We start from the raw sequence: 22839 nt of genomic DNA, 5'->3' as shown, positions 1-22839 counted from the left end.
CCAATAACGCAGATACTGAGATTGCTAATTTATAAATGCGACCTCATGAAAGCGAAAAGTTTTTGTAAGGCAAAGCACACCATCAATAGAACAAAATGGTAGCCCACAGAATAGGAAAAATCTTCACCAACCTCTTATCTGACAGGCTGACAGTGGGCTGATTTCCAAAATATATAAATAACTAAACAAAATAGAATTCAACAAACCAAATAATCCAATTAGAAATGGGGAACAGAGCTAAGATAATTATCAACATCTGATTCCCAAATGTCAGTGAAACAGTTAAGGAGATGTTGAGCACCACTAACCATCACGGAAATGCCAACCAAAGTCACACTGAGATTCCATCTTATACCTGGCAAAAGAATTAAGATCAAAACCACTAGTGACAGCTCATGGTGGAGAGGAGGTGGATCCAAGGGAACACTCCTCATTGTTGGTCGGAATGCAAATTGTATAATCACTTAAAAATCAATGTGGCAGTTTCTCACAAAACTGGGAATCAGTTTACCTCAAGACCCAGCTATACAACTCTTGGGCTTAAACAATGAAGCTCAATTATTCAACAAAGAAACTTGTTCAACTCTGTTCATGGCAAATTTATTTTAAAAGCCAGAACTTGGAAATAACTTAGATGTCCCTCAAAGGAGGAATCGATAAAGAAAATGTGATACATTTCAAATGGAGTATTATTCAGATGTTCAAAACAATGACATCAGAAAATTTGAAGGCAAATGGATGGAACTAGAAAAAAAAATCATCCTGACAGAGGTAATCCAGATGGAGAAAGACAAACATTTAGTCATCTATATGTGAATATTATCTGTAAAATAAAGAAAACTATGCTATAATCCACAGATCCAGAGAGAGGAGAATACAACGGAGATTCAAGGGAGGATGCCAAGATCTCCTTAGGAAGGGAAAATAGAAATTTCATGAGTGGACTTCAGGTTGGTGGTGATGGGAAATGAGAGCTCAGGTTGACAGGGATAGAAGGGGAGTGAACTGAACAGATTACTAGAAATAGGGATCATTTTGAGGTCAGGTGAAAACCTGGTACAAGGTAATCTCTCAGGAATCTGCAAGGATGATCCCAGTTAAGACTCCTAGAATAATGGATATATATATATATATATATATATATATATATATATAACCAGGCAGGACTTCGAAAGGGGGATGTTGGAAATCACATAATACTTTGGCCTATAGTCTGTCCTGCTTATAGAATGTGCTCAGAACCAGGTGGCCCAGGGATTGATTGAGTGGCCAACCAATGACTGGTCCAGCCTAAAACCTATGCCAGGAGAGCAAGCCCAACACTGACACTCTCTGGTGTACCGTTACCCACAGGCTAGATGACCCTTAGACTTAGCACAGAACCAAACATTTTCATTGTTTATTCAGAGAAGCAATATGTGTTGTATTTTAGGAAAGAAAGGTAGTACAGACAGAATTAAGAGAGATGTAGATGGAGCAAGAGAGATTCATTTTAATTTTGGTTCTGATTTAAAATTTAAAGCTACTTTAAAAAATGGACAAATGATATATTTTATTTTAAGGTTTTCTGATTGTCACTAAAAATATGTTCTCAATACTAAGTAATGTCATTTTATGAAGATGGCAGAAATGATTTACTTCTTTCCATTAATCTTATTGTCAATCAATATTTATATAAAACTCAGAAGTAACAGGACTTCCAATAACAGTTGTAAATCAATTGATAATTAAAGTACAATTACACAGGCATTACCTGACAATGTATGTGCTGTCACCAAGGGTACAACAGAGAATGGTTGATATGCTTTCCATGAGCACACAGTTTAGAAGAATAGGCTTGGCTAAGGGGATGCCCAAATGAATGTGAACCAACAGATGTCAACAGAGCACATTCAAATCCTACAGAGTCCAACCTTTCTAGAATTTATATGAGCACTAAAAATTCATGACATTGTTACAGAAACAGTATTTCACAGGAAGAAATAAAATACTATCGAAGTTTAATCAGCAAATATCAAATGTATGACATTTACTTTTCACAGACAAAGCTACACAAGTCCCTTTAGTGCAGTTAGCAATTCAGAAGAGATTTGCCAAAGATCACTTACTCTAGAATGTTTCTACCATTTGTTACAATGTATGGAAAAATAGATATATGTTTGCCAAATGAGTAAGAAAGGAACCACAGCAACATGGTATGATAGGCAAAGATATCCTGTTATGTATTATATATCAAAAATAAATATAAAAAATCACTAGGGGAGATAATACTGTTTTTGTATCCACTGAGGTTTATGTATTCAAATCCCTGAGATCTTGTAATACCATGAATACATTATCAAGGAAGTAAAAACTATGAAATCTATAGTACCATTAAAAATTAGTGTAAATGTCTGAAAATCTCATAACATTCTCTAACTTAACAAGATAAAGTGGTGATGATTGTCTTGCCTAGATATCAAAAGAAGGTGGAAGACAAAATTCATGTATATTAGTATTGATCTCACGGGCATGAAAATAAGAGAGGAACATTAGAAACACTGATGTACTCATGAATTTTACAATATGGGAGTCAATCTCATGAGTGTAACATATTATTATTATTATAAAATCTTAAATTTGTAGCAACATCTATTCTAAATAACAACAAAAGGATCAATAATGTATTGCTGTTTGATGCTGTCAAGAATTTAAGAAAGAAAATATTCCAACATTAGGGAAACACTTAATAAACAGAAGTAACGGTTCATTGTTCACCCTAAGAGGTAACTTAATAGCCCAAAGACTGAAATGCGTAGTGTACACACACACATACATCGGCACATGTATGCATACACACACACACACATACTGTGACACACTCTGCACTGAGAAGCTGATCCTGATCCTTACATAAATCATTATAATTAAAGAAAGGACACCACATTTTACATAAAAGTGGTGAGTGAATTTAATTAGCTGGACTATTCACTTGTGTAGTCTGAACAAAATGTTTTCTCCTCATGTATACTTATGACTAAATTGATTGCTTTTCCAATAGATTTCTAATGGAATTGCCCAATATATGTCTCCTGCATTGTAAAAGGAAAAAAATAAGTTAATAACAGGAACATCAGAATGTAGAAATCCCCACTTTTTATTGGTCAGTTTCTCCTTTCCTCCAAAGACTTAATACCATGCTAGCAACTTTTGTCATTTATTTTGGGTGGTCCCCATTTAATTTTAGAGATTGTGGTCAACGAAGTCTGGCTTTACAATATTCTACATTGTCCTCATTTTGTGTGGGCTGCCATAAATTCTATAACTACTTAAGCATGAAATATTAGGTGCTGTTTTTTAATACCTCCCACTGTGCCAAGGTTTAGTTCAACTCAGTAGTTGTCAGGACTGTGATATGGATCTGTTCCACCAGGCACTCTAGAGCAGGTAGAATTGTAATCCAGTGCTTTTAAATTATCACTTTGTAAGTTAAAATAGTTTTTTCCTCGATGAAATATATAGTCTCCAGAAACAAAGTAAGCTTTTTAAGTGTTGTTAGGTAATCTTAGAGCCAGACATAATTTTTTCTTTCTGTTAAAATGAAATATTTTAAATGATCAATTTAACATTTGAGTTCATAGTTCTACAATTTTTATTATTTGTGTACTATCAAAACTAGGATAGAAAAATATCAGTCACTAAATTCTCCTTTTCTTTATTCCTCTTAGTACTGTTGATATACAATCAGTAACTACTCATTTGCTCTTCCTTTTTTTCTCTCTCTCTCCTCAGATTTTTTTCTATGAAGATCCTAGAATGCAAATTACAAAGGAATTTGAAGGCTATATTTTGCTCCAATAATGTATTTTGTATTAATTTTTGGTTTTGTATGAATCAATAGCTCATTTCACTTTATTAAATAATTCCACTGTAAGACCCAACCACAAACTGTTCATGAACTGAGCACTTGGAAAGCAAACAGAGTGTGTTGTAGAGTTATAGATAGAATGTTGAACACTTTGTACAAATGCTTGTGTTGATATTAGTTCTCAATTAATATTAAATATCCCCAGATAGCATTCATCACTAATGTGATAAATTCAAGGTACATAAATTATTTACTTTTTTAACTTGCCTGCCCATTGTCAGATATGATGTTCTTAGATATTTAGCAGCTTTACCAGCATCAATGCTTGCTCTTTGCTAAAATTGAGTGATTGACATGCCTATGCCAGCCAGCACATCTCTTGAATACAGAAGGACTTGTGTACTTTATCATTTATACCCATAGAACTAAAACTTTAATACTAGTCTCCTAACATCAGTTACTGTTGGCAATTAATATAGAAATATAAAAACTTCTAGATTATTCAACTTCTCTTAAACTATATTTTGTTAGAGATAACAAAGTTAATATAAACTTGAAGAAAAATTAGAATGAATGTTCCTAAATACAATTTGTTAGTGCAAAGTGCTTCTTATTTTTCATTCCTGATGGGCTATTAGAAAATAAATTGATTTGCTCAATACTCTTTTATCATTCAAATGAGTACATATTATTTTCTTCTGAAGAAAAAAATCACTACCATCGTAGTTAAGATTACTATGTCACTAATATTTCTAAAGTCTGCTCTTCAATTTTAAATCCTGTCTGGTAGGTAATGGTAGCAATTTAATGTAGTTATGATATGATTATCTTCTCCGTTTTCTGCAAGTACATAAAGGAGCCAATAATCAGTGTTATATTGTAGAAGAAGATAAATAATTAATATGAGTTGTCTTCTGTCCTTTGTCCATGCATGCTGACAAGCATGTTCACACACTCACACACACACACATACACACACACACACACTAATAATTTTAAATAAGTGAGCATAAGCCCTCATGTCTGTCATCCCAGAACTCATAATAATTAGCGGGGTGGGTGGGTTCTATTTTTGATTTATTTTGTTTTTGTAAGTTCAAAACCAGTAAGGATTAGGTAATCTGCTCCAGGCTATTCTGGGATACAAGCTAACACCTGTTTCTCTGCCACACACACACACACACACACACACATACACACACAAATTCTAAAAAGGAAGAAATTGACTGCTAAAGAAAGTTAGCCAGAGAGAGAGAGAGAGAGACAGAGAGAGAGAGAGAGAGAGACAGAGAGAGAGAGAGAGACAGAGATACAAACAAAAGAAGAATCAGTATCTAACTTCTTGTTGGGTTATTATCTTAGGTTCAATATGGCAACTATAGTGAGAAAAAAATAACATACACTTACATGTTGTCTTACCTACTGCAAGAATTCTCATGTCCTCAAATGTGACACACACACACACACACACACACACACACACACATGCACTGACAAATCAGAAACCAAATGGCCTAGTATGAATTATAAATCTACCAGTGTGAACTTCCACATACCATGGAAATTTGATATCTTCACATAAGTTTAATAAAGATAAAAAAGAGTACTTAACAAATGTGTGCCATTTCAGCTACACTTGTCATGCATTACCCTCTGTAATCCTGAGTTTTTATTAAAAAGTACAAAGGTCAGCTTCATTACAAGGAAAACTCTAGGTTCATACAAAATCATTCTACATTGTGTAAGCTAAATTAGCTTTTAACCATTTTCACATATAGCTTTTAAATTATTGTAGTCACTGTCACTATTCAATAAAACAAATATATGTAAACTGTTGTTAAAGTATGTTTTAATTGTATCTCACTTTATGTTCTATACTTTCACTTCACATATATTTCAAAAACATGAGTATTTGAAATTTAAAAGATGCCACTGTACTACTTTAATTATGAGATGACACAGATGCCTTGTTAAGTGAGAAAAATGAGGGGAAGTCAGGCTGAGTGAACCTGTAAATGCTAACTTCCAACCTCAGAATCTTTCACTGTGTAAGTTATTAAGAGTAAGATGTTTGTTCATCAAACACAGTATCAACTATAAAGAAAAAACAGAAGATTTTAACATGAGAGTAACAGTCAAAATATTCTCTCACACACATGTATGTTTGTGTGTGTGTGTATTTCTTACTTACCAAGATACTTCCATTTAACTTAAATGTTTAATTTTTCAAAATCATATGTATTAAATTATTAGAAACCTAAAAACATAGAACCAAAATTTTGAAATTTTTTTCAAGAATATTTAAGAAATATAATAAGCATTTGAATCTAATTTTAAAAATAGATCTATAAGTTACAGTTGATTAATTTCATGTTGAGTATTTGCTATATATAAGTATTTTTCATTATAGTCTCACCTTGAAGATGAAGGATGCTTGAAAGAAATGTCATACTAGCTCAAAATTGAAAATAGATGATTATGTATTTAGGGGTAAACTCACAAATCATGATCCTCTGACAGGATGTTTTTTATGAAATTCTGAGGTCTGTAATATGCTTTCAATCAATAATTGTTCAATTTTTTTCCTTACCTTTTGCTAGAGGACCTGGAAGATCTTATAGAATTGGATATGTGTTATATATATATATAATCCTATAATATAATATTATATAATAATCCTATAATATTATATAATAATTATATAATTATTATATAATAATAATCCTATTCCTGATTATGTCTTGCACCTGTATAAATAATGAAGTCAATTCTGTATCATCTTTTATAACTTCAGTGGTTTCAGTATGCAAGACAACTCTTTCTGCGTGTTGTGAATCAGTAACTCTATTAAGAGTTTGGTGTAAGAGGTCCTTCTCTTTGTTTGTTGCTTTCATTGGTTAAGGAATAAAGAAGCTGCCTCAGACTAGTTGATAGGGAAGAACTTAGGTAGGCAGGGAAGACATAACTGAATGCTGTGAAGAAGAGAGGCGAAGGAAGAGAGATATGCCATAGGGCCACCAGAAACAGATATGCTGAATCTTTCCCGGTAAGCCACTGCCATGTGGAGAAATACAGATTAATAGAAATGGGTTAAATTAAGATGGGAGAGTTAGCCAATAAGAGGCTAGAGATAATGGGCCAAGCACTGATTTAATTAATACAAATTCTGTGTAGTTATTTTGGGGCTAATCTAGCCAGGCAGCTGGAATGAACAAGCGGGCCCTCTCCCTACAAGAGGTCCTTCTACTTGCATATACCGGCTTCATGGGATCCTGTTCTCTTCAGATGTATACCTTGCTCAACCTAGACATAGTAGGGAGGGCCTTGGACTTTCCACAGAGTGGGGTGTATGACACTCCCTTAGAGTTGGAGGGGTGGGGAGAGGATCTGTGGAGGGAGAGGGAGGGGACTGGGAGGATGGGAGGGAGTGGGAATTTGGATTGGTATTCTCTTTAAGTAATAAAAAAGGGGAAAAAAGGAAAAATATCCCTTATCACCCTGAGAATAGCATATAATTCTGCCTTCTGGACAGAATTACAAGGGCTTTGTTCACCTTACTTAAGTTTTCTGATTTGTAAAGACTATATCATTCCTAAAATTACCATATTCTTCCTTAATGATAAAATATGAGGAAAAGACTGAGTCCCAATACCCAAAAAATTGAAGTATCACCATTAGCATATAAGCCTCACATAATACAATTCATAATATTAGAAAAAAGTTACTACAAGTTTCAATATTAATCTAGTCTGTCATATTGATTTATTAATTACCTATTATGTGATCTGTTAAACTGAAATATTTATTGTTCAGAAGATGCCATGATTGCGTAGTTGTGACTAGAAGCAATACAACCAGTGGCAACAGGAATGATCCTGGGCTACTTTACTTTCTAAGCCACTCTAGTTTTCCGCCTTGGTACTGCTTAAATCTGAGATATATGCTTTGCTTGACAAATTAAAAGCAATTAAATCAATTCCATACATGGAGCAAGAAACCCAGAACTCACAGGCAGGGAGCAGAACCTAGAAGCTACACAAATTGCCACGTGGAAAGGAACCGTGCCAGGGAAGTGCGCCAGGTAATGCGGCAGTCGTGCGTGTGCTTTGGAAATTTCCAAGTTGCCACATGCAGTAAACTCTGCTGTGGTGAAGATTCTACAAAAACAAACAAACAAACAAAAATAAAAACAAACAAGAAAAAAAAAAAAAACTTAGGTAAAAGCAAGCCAAAGCAAGCCAAGCAGGCAGGGCTGGGAGACTGTCTGGGCCACGGACCAGCTAGGCCGTTAGTCTGTCCACCCAATATTCGTGTTGTTCAAATCAACGTGGGCACCAGATGAACATAAAGGACGTTTAAAGGAAATCACACACTAGCTCAGAAATAGATGGTTATTTATTGAGGAGTAGACTCACAAACCAGAATTCTCTGCTGGAAAGGAGATCAGAAACTGAATCCCATAGCCAGAAGCATGCTCTACATCAGCACAAATAGTATAAGAGGCCATGCTCCCGTGGGTAGGTAACAACTGTCTGTAGGATTTCCTATATCAGTTAATGGTTTACTGTCTAAGCATTCATGAGATTCAAACTCTCTCATCAATTTTTTGTTTTCAAATTTTTCCAAATATATTCACCTTTCAATGTACCCAATTTTGCCTCAGTAGCTAGTTCTCCAAATCACACTTTGAAGTAGTAAATGAATTTTGCAGAACAAACACTGTTACAAAAATAAACACTGACTCTTTAAGACTTATTCCAACTCTTTTCTCTCATTTTCAATTAAGTAAAAATAATGAAGGAGATAAGCATTGAAGAAAGAAGTGATTGAAAAAGCTATTTTGATGTGTATAAAAATATAAAGATCCATGGAAATAAGAAATGTCATCATTTTGCTTTAAAATTGTGAATGATTAAATAAATTTACATTGTATCATTTTAGATGTATAAAAGCTAAAATAACGTGTAGTTCAGAAGTCTAACTTTATTGGTAATCTCAGTAAAATCAGAAGTGAATGTGAATCTTGTAGACCTTTTCTCTCTGACTCACAGGGAATTTTAAAATGGAGTTTGCAATTTTATTTATTATAATTTTATATAGTAGTACTGCCTTATGAGAGTAATTTCAAAATAAGAAATTAATTCTGACCATTTGGCATACAAATTGTATTAGTCCTTTCTTCCAGTCTTTTTGTGTTATCTATAAGTTTGGAACACTTTCTGAATAGTCCAGATTCCTTCATAGTTTCAAGAAAACTTTTTCTCTTCATTCATCATAACATTTGGGTGTGCCACGAGATATTGGTGGTTAGTATAATCATGCAATTTATACAGTTTCTCAACTATCTTAGAGAGGGAATATATTGTTTTGTTATTATACTCTTGAAGGTAGAAGAATGAGAACTTTATTGAGCAGGGAAAGTAAAGATAAAAGAGCAATAATTTGGTCAGGGAAATGGCTCTGATATTAAGGGGCTTACAGGGAAACCATGATGATCCGAGTATAAAACCCTTAAATCATGTAGAATTATTTCTATAAATCCAGAGTTTGCATAAGGGCTAAGTTTTGGGGGAATGAAAAATAGACATGTTGATCCTTGGGGCTTATTGACTGGCCCACTGAACCAATCATGAAGGCCCAGACCCTTGATAGATTCTGTCTATAAATAAAAGACAAGGAATGATATCTGGTGTCAACCACTGGCTCCCAAAACAGATGCTCATGCACATATACATATACACACATTAGTAACTTTTTTATGGTTTCTTCACATCCTGCTAAATGTATTCTTTTGGTCAGAAGAGGAATATTTTATTTTTATTACCTGTGTTAAACATATTTTCTTTCTCAAAACAAATGATTTCTGAGGAATGACTAACACAGATGATATTTTATAAAGATAGTACTTTTAGAACACATACATTTTTGGAACAAAATATTTTTAATCTAGATTTTCATGTTATTTATAAAACATACCATTAATAATAACATGCATTTAGCTGCTAAGTGAGACTAAATATTTGAGAATTTTTATGCTCTTGTAGTATTGTCTCCATAAGCAAGTTTTTTATGAATACAGCTCTAAACATTTGTGTAAGTTTATATGACCACTGCTTCATAAGTATTATTTTCAACATTGTCTCATAGTTTTATAACACTACTGATCCTATATATACACTGGATTTTAAATATTGTATTCTTTTTAATGAACACCATACATTTTGTACATCTGCTACTATTTTTCACGACTTCCTGTGCCTCTATACTGTTACTGTTTTCTAGCTTCATTATCATACCTTTTCTTTATTGAAGCAAAAGTCACACCTTGCTTCCAATTGTTCTGCTTCTTATGTTAACCTTTCTTTTTATTTCCCATTGTTCTTTGTATTCTTTTCTTTGCAATTACCCATTTGATCTAACAGCCACTAACAGTATGAAAAGGTTTAGGCTGGTGTGTCCTACATTTTTAGAAAGACTTCGAATCATCAGCACTGATAACTAATAAAAAGGTACTAACCAGCAACTTTCTAAGCTTTTATGAAACTTTACAATGAATTATTTATAGAGTCCAAAGATGATGATTTTTAGTTTCCATCTAGCTTATTTATGAACCAGCTCTACTTCTCTGATATTACATAAAATGGCTAGCTTCAAATTTATCACTTAATTAAAATGTGAAATAGAATCTTAAAGGAAAATAATTTCCCAAAGATTATAACACCATCTTATATAAATACAAAAGGTTAAAGAATACACAAAGGTAGAATTAACATAGTAAAAATGGGAATCTTACCAAAAGTAATCTACAGATTCGATGCAATGCCCAGCAAAATTCTTCACAGTCCTTGGAAGAACTATATGCAACTTCATATGGAAAATCAAAACATCCAGGATAACCAAAACATTCCTGATGTGGGATTCCCCTCTATATGCTGTGAATTGGTGAATAAAGAAACTGCCTTGGCCTATTCATAGGACAGAACTTAGTTAGGTGGGAAAAACTAAACTGAATGCTGGGAGGAAGACTGCAGAGTCAGAAAGAAGCCATGTAGCTCCACCAGAGACAGATCCTGGAACTTCAGCCAGTAAGCCACAGCCATGTGGTAATACACAGATTAATAGAAATGGGTTAAATTAAGTTGTAAGTTAGTCAATAAGAAGCTTGAGATAATGGACCAAGCAGTAATTTAAATAATATAGTGGCCAGGAAACAAACAAGAAGCCTTCTTTCAACAAATTGACACCTATGTGGCCAACTAAACTTCACTTAAAAACCTGAGAGACCTTGAAAAGGAATTCTAGACACAAAAATACAGAGTTTAACACAGCTTCTTGCTGTTTGCTGGTGGTATGCCACAACTCAATTAAGAGAGATTTTCCTGATTCAGCAGTAGCAGAAAAAAAGGTTCCACTGTTTTGAAACTGCTCTGTTTTGAAACAGTGGCTTCCCGGATTTGTGTCTTGCTGCTGGCATGAATACTGACTCTTTCAGGTGTCTGAAAATTTAAATGGGGTTTGTGGAGAACATTCTACAACTTGCTTAATGATAACATAGACCAGCCATGTGCCTAAAAATGGGGCAATGTACATGGCTCTCAGAGGCAGTGAACATCTTCACCATACTGGACTGGGCAGGACAAGCAAAAAGTGCTGTATTTCCCCTAGAAATGGTACCACTTAAGTTTATAAGAAGCTCTTAGCATTTTTAAGAAGCACTTCTGGTCAGAAAATAATTACAGATATGCAATAAAGACAAATCCAGATGGAAAAGACCTCTAAATGGGTCATAGTGTTGGATAAATGTCATAGGCATAGGAGAGAAAATAAAAGAAAAAGTATAGACAGTTAAACAAAACAGTCTTTAAGGGACAGAGTACAAACATTCTTAGATTAAAGGAGTAAAGATAATAAAGGAAATATTCAAAAGTAATAGATTTAAAACAAGCCAATTAAAGAAAGAGAATACACAAAGAGTTTGGATTATGTATATTTTATTGTGTTTTCTTTTAATTTTTTGACTGTGAATGAGCTAAGTAACCTCTCTCTCTCCATATATATATAATTTTAAATGTATATTGACTTCAAAATATGTGTTTAAGAATATGTTGATTTGGAAAAGAGGATTCCTTCCAGGCTAATGTGGTTTGATGCACCAAGACACCTGATAGGTTCCTGTAAACACCCTTAAAAATTGCTTTACCCAGCAAAAAGCAGAAAGCAGTATGGAGAGAACTATGTCCGTATTTCCAAATATTGTTTATAATTGTGTATTTACATTTAAAAAGGAAATATGCTCTAGAGATTTGTATTGACGTGGATAATAGTCAAACTTATAGTCATGTTAGATTTTCTAGATGTACAGAGATGTTTTTCAAATAGATAAGCATTCTTCAAACCTTTCAAAGACTATAGAATATGGCATTTTAAATGTTTAAGAATTTAAGACTTTTCATGACAACTAGAAACAGCTGCTCCTTGCAGCACCAATATACTTCAAGAAAAGTTGGGCATAAAAGAAGCTCCTTATGGAGTTGGCTAGATGTTTGGGAAAGAAACTTGTCTTGCCTGTACTGCTTCATGATCTGGACATGCAGGACCTACAGAGAAATTACTGCTGAGCTTGCTTAAAGGTGAGACAATCCTTTGGGGTTACTTCTTCATGAAAGATTCCACTAGACAATCTGTAGAATACAAAAGAAAGTGACTGACAACTAAATCATTTTTTACTCAATTTGTTAGCTTAAGTCACTTTGAAACACTGATCATTTCTTTAATGTTAACTTTAGAAATTTTTTTAGCATTTTAACTATTTTATTTAATGTATTTGCTGAGTACATGGGAGTTTATTGAAAGCTCATAAAGGCTTCTATTTTTATATAACTTGTTCTTCTGCTGTGCTTCGTGGATCAGAATTAGGTAGGTAGGTCTATGATAATCCACATGAAAGGATTACTCCACTATGCAGACAGGTCTATAATTTTCACCTGTGCCCTGAAGTGTGATTGTATGCATGAGACTGAGTACACAGCACTTTCCATCTTCAGATATTTGGAATTATATACATTCAGGAACTTTGGCTTTTTCAACTAATGGGCTTAAGTGTAATATCAAAATGATTTCCCCCTGATAAAATACCTAGAAAGTTAGAGAAACAAGCCACACTATTTCTTTCTTTCTTTTGTATTTATTTGTTTTGTTTTGTTTTGTTTTGTTTCAAGAGAAGAAGCTGAATCAGAGAGTTGCTATACAGTTCATGCATTGCTGAAACTCATGCAACTGTCTTGCTTGAGTCACTTGCATACAAGCATTGCAGGTATGAGCTAGAACACCTGTATGACAATTCCATTTATCCACTTTTATTAGTAACTAGAAGGAATGAAGAAGCTGATAGTCCCAGGATATGAAGCATCATTTTTAAACTTTTAAGGTTTGTATTTTGGGGGTTTTCTTATAAATATTATGTGTAAAGGTCTCATGAGCCTTGCTAGGAAAACAAGCAAACAGGACAACTTATAAAGAACATTGATTTTAAGATCATACAAAACAATAAAATATTTTCATAGTAAGCATTATGATATCCAACCATCAGCCGGTACTAACACAATAAATGTAACTTTAGCTTAAATTTTTAATAGGCCATTGATTTAGAAACCTCCAAATTACAATTCAAAGAATAATTACAGTCTTAATTGCACCTAATTTTAGGGTTAATAATAACCTGTAGAAAAGCATACATTGTCATGAAATAAACAAAGAATAAAAGCCGTAAAATAGGTAAGCATCACTTATTTCCCATTCCTTAAAAATAATAATTTATGTTTATGTTTAATGCTCTTAGTATTTGAGTTTTAGCCATGTGAATTAATCCTAAATGATGTTACTGTGATACTTTCAGATTTAAAATAATATAGTCTAGATTATATCTGTGTTTTATTGTCCTTTATATTTTTGTCTGCCAGTAAGCCATTTGATTGATACTATTGTAATTTCTTGTTATTACTAGCAGTCAAAAATAAAACTATCTATAAATATGTATGTGTAGACATCCTCATCTTGATGAGGCAAATACTTCTGCCTTTTCCATTCTGTAAAACATACACTGAATATTGCAATATAAACACATAATTTCTTTTCTAATAGTGTTATCAGTATCTCAGAAACAAAATAAAGATAAACAAACAGCAATGTACGATGTTGAAAGCAACAATGCATTAGACATTTCTTGAATGTCCTAACTCAATTAGAAAGTTATCATCGTTAGGTTATTACCAATGAGCAAATTCTAGCAGGAAATCATCCATTTCTCTTAAAATTAAAGTCTTCTATTCATGATATCACTGCTTCTAACATTCCCAGTTTTATGCATTTTTCTCCTCATTCTAACAAGGTAAAATAAATAGCCTAATAATAAAAAAAGCAATTATTCGCTGGGTGTTTTATATGCTCTATTCCATTTTATTCTCGGCTAATAATTTTCTCATAACTAATATTAAGATACTCAAGATGGTTAGGAAAATATGCAATGTTGAATCTTACATGCCAGAATAAAGAGGTTTGGTTACACACATAAATGGGAGTTTCAGAAAATCTGTATTTGCTAAACATTATCATCTACATCTGTCAATTAAAACTGAAATAATTTTCTTTCCTAATGTGCATGGATCTTCGCTACAGAATAGAAAGCCAAAATAAAAGACTGAATTTCCTTGGGAAGGAGGGACACAACTAGGAAATTACAATCATTTGAAATGAAGAATCTGCTTTACCATGGCTAATAGTGATTGTCAAGCTGACTAAAATTAGAATCAGCATATACATATACCTATTTACACCTCTGGTGGTGGTTCTAGCTGAGGTTAAACTGAGGAAAGAAGATTAAAACTTATTTTGAGTTGTCCCCACAATTGGTCTGTCATTCCAGAATAAAAGTAAAAGCAGAATTAAGCATCACAGCAGCATTCCGTGTCTCTGTGCCTCCTAAAAGGGAACATAGTGTGACGAGCTGTCTCATCTCATGATGGTGACACCATTTTTTCATTACCCTTAGAGATTGTACTCTCAAAAAACTCTCAACTATGAACAAATAAATGTTCCTTCTAAATATCTTTATTCCTTTTTATCTTTTGCTTTGTTTGTGGGGCATCGTATTTATACACAGGAATGAGGAGAGTAACCGATACAGCATATTCTTGGATTTTCATCAGCTGGTCTATGCCATAAATTTTTGGCTTGTCAGCTTCCGTAACTATAAGAGCTAACAACGATTGTCTTAATTTTTCTCTATTTGTACACAAATGGTGTTAACATTGTTCCTCAAGAGAAGCTGGAATAAAATAGAATTCATCCAGAATATAATCTATAAATGTCTTCATCAGCTACTATTCTCTGTGACAACATACCTGAGCTATGCTGCTTAGATAATTGGTGTATTTGGGTACATTTGGGTGTACACTTATTCATTACAGAGAAGACATGTTTGAAGGACCATGAGGAGGGTGGTCACACTTAATGAGCAATGAGGAAATAGGGAGTGATGAATGCTTGTGTTCAGCTCCCGTAGGCTTGGTTTCCATTCTGGTAACAGAATTCATGAAACTGAGTTGCCCACAGTTGGGAGTGGTAGTCCCTCCTCACAAAAATTAATCTAGAAAAGGCTTTGTGCACATGTCAAGCTGTCTGATTTCATGAGGATTCCATGTAGGCAAATTTATAAGAGCCCATTTATAGGGATATTAAATATTTATTCCGATACATTCACTGGTGTACAAAAAAATTGATAGCTTCCGTGGTCTTCTGTTCTGCCCAGGTTTAATGAAATAAACAGTTTGATCTCATATCACCATGAGAGAGAGAGAGAGACAGACAGACAGACATAGAGAGAAAGAGAGAGAGAGAGCAAGAGCAACTGTCCCTGTCTTTCCTTTATTAATTTTAACTTCTTTTATTGATATTACTGAGTTAATTTTTCTCTGCTCTTCTCACTTTCTCTTCCATTCCATTCTACCCTCCCCAAGCTGCCAATTTACTCAGATCTTGCCTTTTTCTATTTCCCATGTAGATTAGATACATGTATGCCTATCTTAGGATCCTCATTATTGTCTAGGTTCTCTGGGATTGTGAATTTAGGCTAATTTTCTTTATTGTATGTCTAAAAACCACTTGGGAGTGAGTAAACATATTTGCCTTTCTGGGTCTCAGTTACCTCACTCAATATTATATTTTCTAGATCTGTCCATTTGTCTGAAAATATCTGGATGCCATTATTTTTTCTGTTGTGTAGTACTCCATTGTGCAAATATACCCACATTTTCCTTATCCATTCTTTGTAGAGGGGCATTTATGTTGTTTCCAGGTTCTGATTATGACAAAAAATGCTGCTATGAACATAGTTGAGCACATGTCCTTGTGGTACAATTGAGCATCCTTTGGGTATTTTTGGGTCTTGAGTAAGGTTGTTTCCTAATTATCTGATAAATTGCCATACTAATATCCAAAGAGACCATACCAGTTTGTACTTCTACCAAAATGGAAGAGTGTTCCCTTTACCCCACATCCTTTAAGGCATAAGTTGTCATTAATGTTTTTGATCTGGGTTAATTTTTACTGGTGTAAGATTGAATCAAAGACTTGTTTTGTTTTGCATTTCTCTGATGACTCAGGATGCTGAAAATTTCCTTAAGTGTCTTTCAGCTATTTTAGATTCGTCTGTTGAGAGTTCTCTGTTTAGGTCTGTAACCCATTTTTTTTTTTACTGAATTATTTGTTCTTTTGATAGCCAATTCTTGAGTTCTTTTCATATTTTGGAGATCAGCCCTCTGTCTGATGTGGGATTGGTGAAGATCTTTTCCCATTCTGTAGGCTGCTGCTGTTTTGTCTTGTTGACTGTGTCCCTTGCTTCATAGAAGCTTCTCAGTTTCAGGAGGACCCATTTATTAATTGTCTTTCTCAGTATCTGTGCTACTATGGTTATTTTTAGGAAGTAGGCTTCTGTGACAATGCATTCGATACTTTCTGTTATATGAGATTCATTGTTGTTGGCTTTAGGTTGAAGTCTTTATCCATTTGGACTTGAGTTTTGTGCATGGTGATAGATAAGGATCTATTTTTATTCTTCTACATGTTGATATCCAGTTATGCCAGCACCATTTGTTGATCATGCTCTCTTATTTTCCATTTTATACTTTTTTGTGTCTTTGTCAATTCAAAGAGAAGGACTGTATTATGTGTATGCCTCTTAACAGGAACTTAAATCAGTTGGTTAGATGGCCTGAAGTTGAAAATTGTGTAAATGAGAAATACAACTACTGAACCTAAGTGAAGAGCACAGAATTAAAAATAACTATTAAGAACAAGTTTCCAAAACCAATTCTGCCATCTTCTTACAAAATAAATAAGGAAGTTATAACCCTCTTGATATAAGAGTGTACTTTTCTTCTATAGTTCCTTGGATTTTGACTCATTTCTCTGTTGTTTAGTCCATTCTAGCTCTCCATTATTTTTTTCAGACTTCTGGATCATGGTTTGAATTCAGAAGATTATGTTTGGAAAATGAAGGCCTTTTCTAACATGTAATCACCAGTTGTGCCTACGGATTATAGAAGTCTTCCCAATTACTATAGAGAACACAAATGAGAAGTTAAGCTCATTTATATCAAAGATAAAATATAAGGAACAATTTCCTCTGACATATTGTCACAGTAAACTAGAAACTGTATCTTCTCTTAGTTCCTTTGTTCTTCCCAGGCTAATTTACCCATTCCTTACTAAATTCTTGTAGGAGCACATTCTGCATTCTATGAGCTTGCTATATAAGAAACAGAAATAGCACATTTGTGTTTTTCAAAATAGTATATATTTTTAATAATAATGATATTCATCAGAAGACATGACATTTTATGGGAATAGTCTGCCAGGCAGTCCAATGCTATTAATTGCAATATTAGTTATGCTAAAATTACAGATTTCACATTAGGAATCACAGAACATATATCTACATATATGTAAATATTTAGTCCGTAAAAGGATTAATGAGGCAAGAAGTTTCACAAAATCCTGAGAAGTTAAAGCTGGGAAAGTAATGTGGAAATAAGAGTCTGCATTACTAAGATAATGAAGTAAATGGTGCTAGAAGAAGAGATGTATAATGTGTGGTGATGAGACAGATCATTGTGTGTCACATTATTGAAAATGAAGCTGAGAGGAGGGAAGGGAAACAATGGTTTATATGTAAAATAAATGAAAAAATTTAATAAAACAATAAATTTGACTATAAAAAAGAAGATGAAGCTGCAGTGTGTATCCAGATATAGAGATTAAATGACAGGACCAGGAGCCAAGGGAGCAACACGCAGTTGAATGGTCAGCAGACCAGCTTGGTAAAAGATAATTCGGGGATAAGAATGTTAGAAGGTTATATCAAAGGTAAGATTGAGCCACACAGAAGCCCCTGGGACAGTTCTGTTTTCTCTGTTTGTTGGTCTTTGTTACACAGAATGAATGCTCACAGGACAGGTTGCTGGAGGTTGTTGTCACCATGAGTGTAGATGCCCTCCTCTGCATGTGGACCAGATGAAGAAATTGTAATTTTTTTTTCAGTCTGGCATGTCTGAGAATTTCTCAGAACTTCATTTTTCTGAGATGATTTGAATAGGACTTTTATCCCTTCAGTCTCAATTGACCTTTACAAGTTTAAAGGATTGTTTGTCGTATAGACTCAGGAATATATCATAAATTAGTCTTTGCTGTGAGAATGATGCCTGAAAAATGGAAATATGCACATATCCTCAAAGGTGAAGGGTCATCCTCCTCACATGAAATGAACACTACTTTTCAGTTTTCCAGGGCATGGCACAGTTTTTAAAAATAGTATCAGCAAAAGCACATAACAACAACAACAACAACAAAACACTCTTTCATACAATATGAAGTTAATTTATGTAGGTCCTTTATGGAGAAACTAAGTATATACAATTGTTTCATTTCTAAAAATAACATAGTAAGGTTGTCAAAGCCAAAAATTCACACGATAAAAACATGTGTATTTATAATTAGCATTTATCATACTGTATAAATTTTTTCTATATTAAAGCATAGTCAAGTTTATCCATTCTATAGCATGCATATCCAATCTACATGGGGAGGCAAATAATTAAGAATCATTACTCTAACCAAGCATGGTACCCCAGCATGCTAGCAATTTAAGATAACAACCAAAAAGGGTCACTTTAGTAATCTTATTGAGTCATAGAGCTTGTGTGACAAATTGCTCAACAGTGTAAATGAGAATGGCATGATTTGAAAAGTGAAAGGGTAAGGAAAAAGTGAAGACAGTAGAGTACTGTGTGAAATGATTGCAATACAGAAAAGTTTCACTAGTTATTATTATTACAACATTTTTAGTCAGACAAGATAAGTGTGTGTTTCTTTGAATTTACATTTGGGTTTGTGATGAACATTCATGCTTGTTCATACATGGTGTGTGTGTATGTGTGTGTATGCATATGTGTGTATGCATGTGTGTGTGTGTGTGTGTGTGAGAGAGAGAGAGAGAGAGAGAGAGAGAGAGATAGAGAGAGAGAGAGAGCAATTCCTCTGTGTTAAACTATGTTTGAGAAGCAGGATTATATTGGGTCTGAAAAGATGTCCAGAAACTATATTGGCATTCTATGAAATATTCAAGAATTTACTTCATCCTCAAGGCATTGTCAACTCTCTAAAGGATGTTAGTAGAAAATAGAATGTTAGAAAGGGAAGACTGGAAGCAATATTAAGAGTGGAATTGTGGGCACCAATGGTAAATCAATTTTGAACTTATATGCCAACTCTGATCAATTGGTGGAGGCTGCCTGTGGCATTTGCAGAGAAGGATTTTGAGGTCTTGTCCAGACTTAGTGAAAGACGGCATCATGATTGATTATCACTGTCTTCCACTTATTTCTTTTGTCCTACCTCCCTTTTTATTGAATCTGTCCACTATAGTGCCTATTATAGGCATTAGAAGATATCAGGTGTTATCATCATAAGTGAACTACTGATGGAAAGCATTTTATCTGAATGTTTCTAACTTTGAAAATAAAGTAAAATTATTTACCATCAATAATCATATAGACTTACATGCAATTTAGTATGCACACATGAAAAATTTTATTCATCCACTTGTACTTACATAAAATTACTATTTAAAGACAAGGATTTAAGCCTGGCGGTGGTGGCGCACGCCTTTAATCCCAGCACTTGGGAGGCAGAGGCAGGTGGATCTCTGTGAGTTCGAGACCAGCCTGGTCTACAAGAGCTAGTGCCAGGACAGGCTCCAAAACCACAGAGAAACCCTGTCTCGAAAAACCAAAAAAAAAAAAAAAAAAAAAGACAAAGATTTGTCTATTATAGCATTGAATTAAAATAAAGTCTTACATTATTTTATAAATAAATTATTTTATAAAGTGAATAAGAAGATCTTGGTTATGAGATAATTGTAGGTTTCTGTAAAAGAAAAATATTTTTAATTAACCTTTATTTAACCTTTATTAGCCTTAAGTTATATGAATTGACTCCTACATATATTCTTTTACCTATTTCCTTACTTATATATGCTTAAAAACATATAGCATTAATCTGAAAATATTTCCCAGTATGGCAAAGAATACAAAATATGGAATCAGAAAAATCTACTTTACAATTTTGACTTTTACACATGCTAACTGTCAGATGTCAGGCAAATCTGACTTCAGGTTTATACTCTAAACTTGTGTGGTTTATTAAATAAAGTTATCCTGAGGCAAACCCATCAACTATATGTACAGAAATCAATAAAGTACTTAATCTAATGGCAACCCCAAGTCATGGTGTATATTCCCGCTTACAATAAACTTTTAAAAGAACCTATAGTTTTGTGAAAAGTTTGTCTTGTGGTAATATTACTGAAAATTAAGAATATAAATTTTTAGTACATAATATGCTAAAATTATCAGTATTAATACACTTAATTTAAAATTCCATGCTTGGAAATATAATAACAGTATAAAGAAGTTGTATGTTTTATCATATTCATTAGAAAAAAAATAATTTTTCCTAGGTTTCCTAAGGAAACCTCTAAAGAAAGTCATGGGACTGATTTTAAATGTAAATTTTTCTAAAACTACATTTTATTGAAGAACACTGATGTATTTTTTGTAGTATGCAGACATTATTCATATAATTCTAGATAGAAATATTGCTTCAAATATGATTACATTTTCCAGATTACCAATATAGAAGATTAGATGTGTGCATAATATAGTAGATTCTTTGTCTCTTTAATAGAAAATAATAAAGTGTTCCAAATAATGCCATACTTAGCGGAGCCACTTTAATTATAAACTTTGTTTGATGCTCCTGAATAAGTTAGTGTTGGACATGAACCCAATTATTTTACATAAATTGATTGTCATAGTCCTCCCTGTAACTTAAGAGAATTTCGGATTGCAGTGACGAATTTGAGAAACATTCAGTTGTTTCTCCGTCAGTTGCTGCATTAATATTACCCCAGGGGCTAGAATTTTAAAACAGAGACAATAGAGTAAAACTTGTCAAGAGAATGGTTACTACAGCAAAGGTTTGGGAAAATACTCTTCAGAAAATTAATGTCCTTGATCTAGTAATAACTGCAAAATAAATTCACAGAAACAAGCACAGCGTGAAACCAATACCGATGTTTATTTTATAAAAATTAAAGTTTTTGTAATATACCCATTATAGTTTTAAAAACTGCTTAAGGACACATTGACTGGATGACCAATTATCACATCATCATTGCCTCATTGGCCAGTGTAACTATATAAAAACTCAAAGAGCACACAAATGAGCCATTTTATCATTTTTAAACTATATTTAGATTCTGAATCTGTCATTTTGTAATCTTTGCATTTATGTCAGAGATTATCTTTTTTTTTTTTTTCATTTAAGAGAAGCATGGGGAAAGAAAATGTTATATCCAGTCATGGTTGACTTTCTTTATGTTTCACTTCACTTTTCTGGGCATTACTAGTAGTTTTAATTTCACAGTTGTTTCTTGTTTAAGTCTCAAGCAAGACGACAACAGCATGGGGCAAATCATTTTTGGCTGAACTTGAAATGCTGTTTTCAGAGCAGCAATTCTCATATGCACAAGTAAAGATCACAAATGTGTTCTGTTTCTCCCTAGACAAACTACAAATAGAAAAACCACACAATAGCATTTGTAAAAAGATAAAATAATTAAATGGTTAACCCATTCCAGGAAAGTTAATACACACAAACATACAAACACATATACTTGCATACACTCTCATGTAACTTTATATGTTGGTACAAAATCAAGGTAAAAATGTGGAAAATAAAACTTCTGTATGCTTAACAATACTTACAATTGAGGTTGCAAGTGCACAGATTCAAATATATAAATACAACTTTGAGTTTCTCTAGCGCTATCCATGTGTATATAAATTTAGGGCTAGTCACTTGATATGATTTAACCAAAAAAAAAAAAAAGTGCTTATTCCCAGTGTAAGAGAATTTTCCCAAATCTCAGCAACCCATAGTGGTCGGCAGTCTTTGGCTATTGATAGGGCCTTATGATTTCTTTCTTTTATATTAGCACATCTATTTATGTGGTACTTCCTCAAGTCTTGTTTAGGCAAAGATATGATTGAAATTTCATAGGAGAAGTTTCATTGTCATTTTTATGAGGCTTATTTTCACAAAAAAAAAAAAAAAAAAAAAAAAAAAAAAACCTTTCCACTGCCTTAGCTCAGACAGTCTTTAGGCCACTTGACTGTGAGTTGCTCTGAACCGGAAGTTCAGGATCTGTGTTGCACATGTATCGTCTGGGGCAGATATTCCATAATCATTTGTTCTCATCTTTTAACTGGATGTATTTTTTCTGTGATGCTTTCCATCTGTCTCAAAGTAAAGTTTCTTTGATGAGTGATAAGAGCTAGTTTTTCTCTGGGTATGAGGACAAAGATTTATAACGCAGT

At 33.5% G+C, this 22839-nt stretch overlaps 1 protein-coding gene across 1 annotated transcript in view; it reads right to left on the bottom strand.

The window, feature by feature from the left end:
* LOC130885217 (60S ribosomal protein L7a-like) overlaps positions 1-22839 on the bottom strand; it is a 108855-nt gene that overhangs the window by 19438 nt on the left and 66578 nt on the right. The window contains exon 2 of the mRNA XM_057786659.1: positions 309-355. Coding sequence (XP_057642642.1) covers positions 309-355 — 47 coding nt within the window. The remainder of the gene's footprint in view (positions 1-308; positions 356-22839) is intronic.

Source organism: Chionomys nivalis, chromosome 12 (genome assembly GCF_950005125.1).
Source record: "Chionomys nivalis chromosome 12, mChiNiv1.1, whole genome shotgun sequence".
In the NCBI taxonomy this organism is placed as follows: domain Eukaryota; kingdom Metazoa; phylum Chordata; class Mammalia; order Rodentia; family Cricetidae; genus Chionomys; species Chionomys nivalis.
Note: the sequence above shows the minus strand (reverse complement) of the source record. Positions and strands in the feature narration are given on the sequence as shown.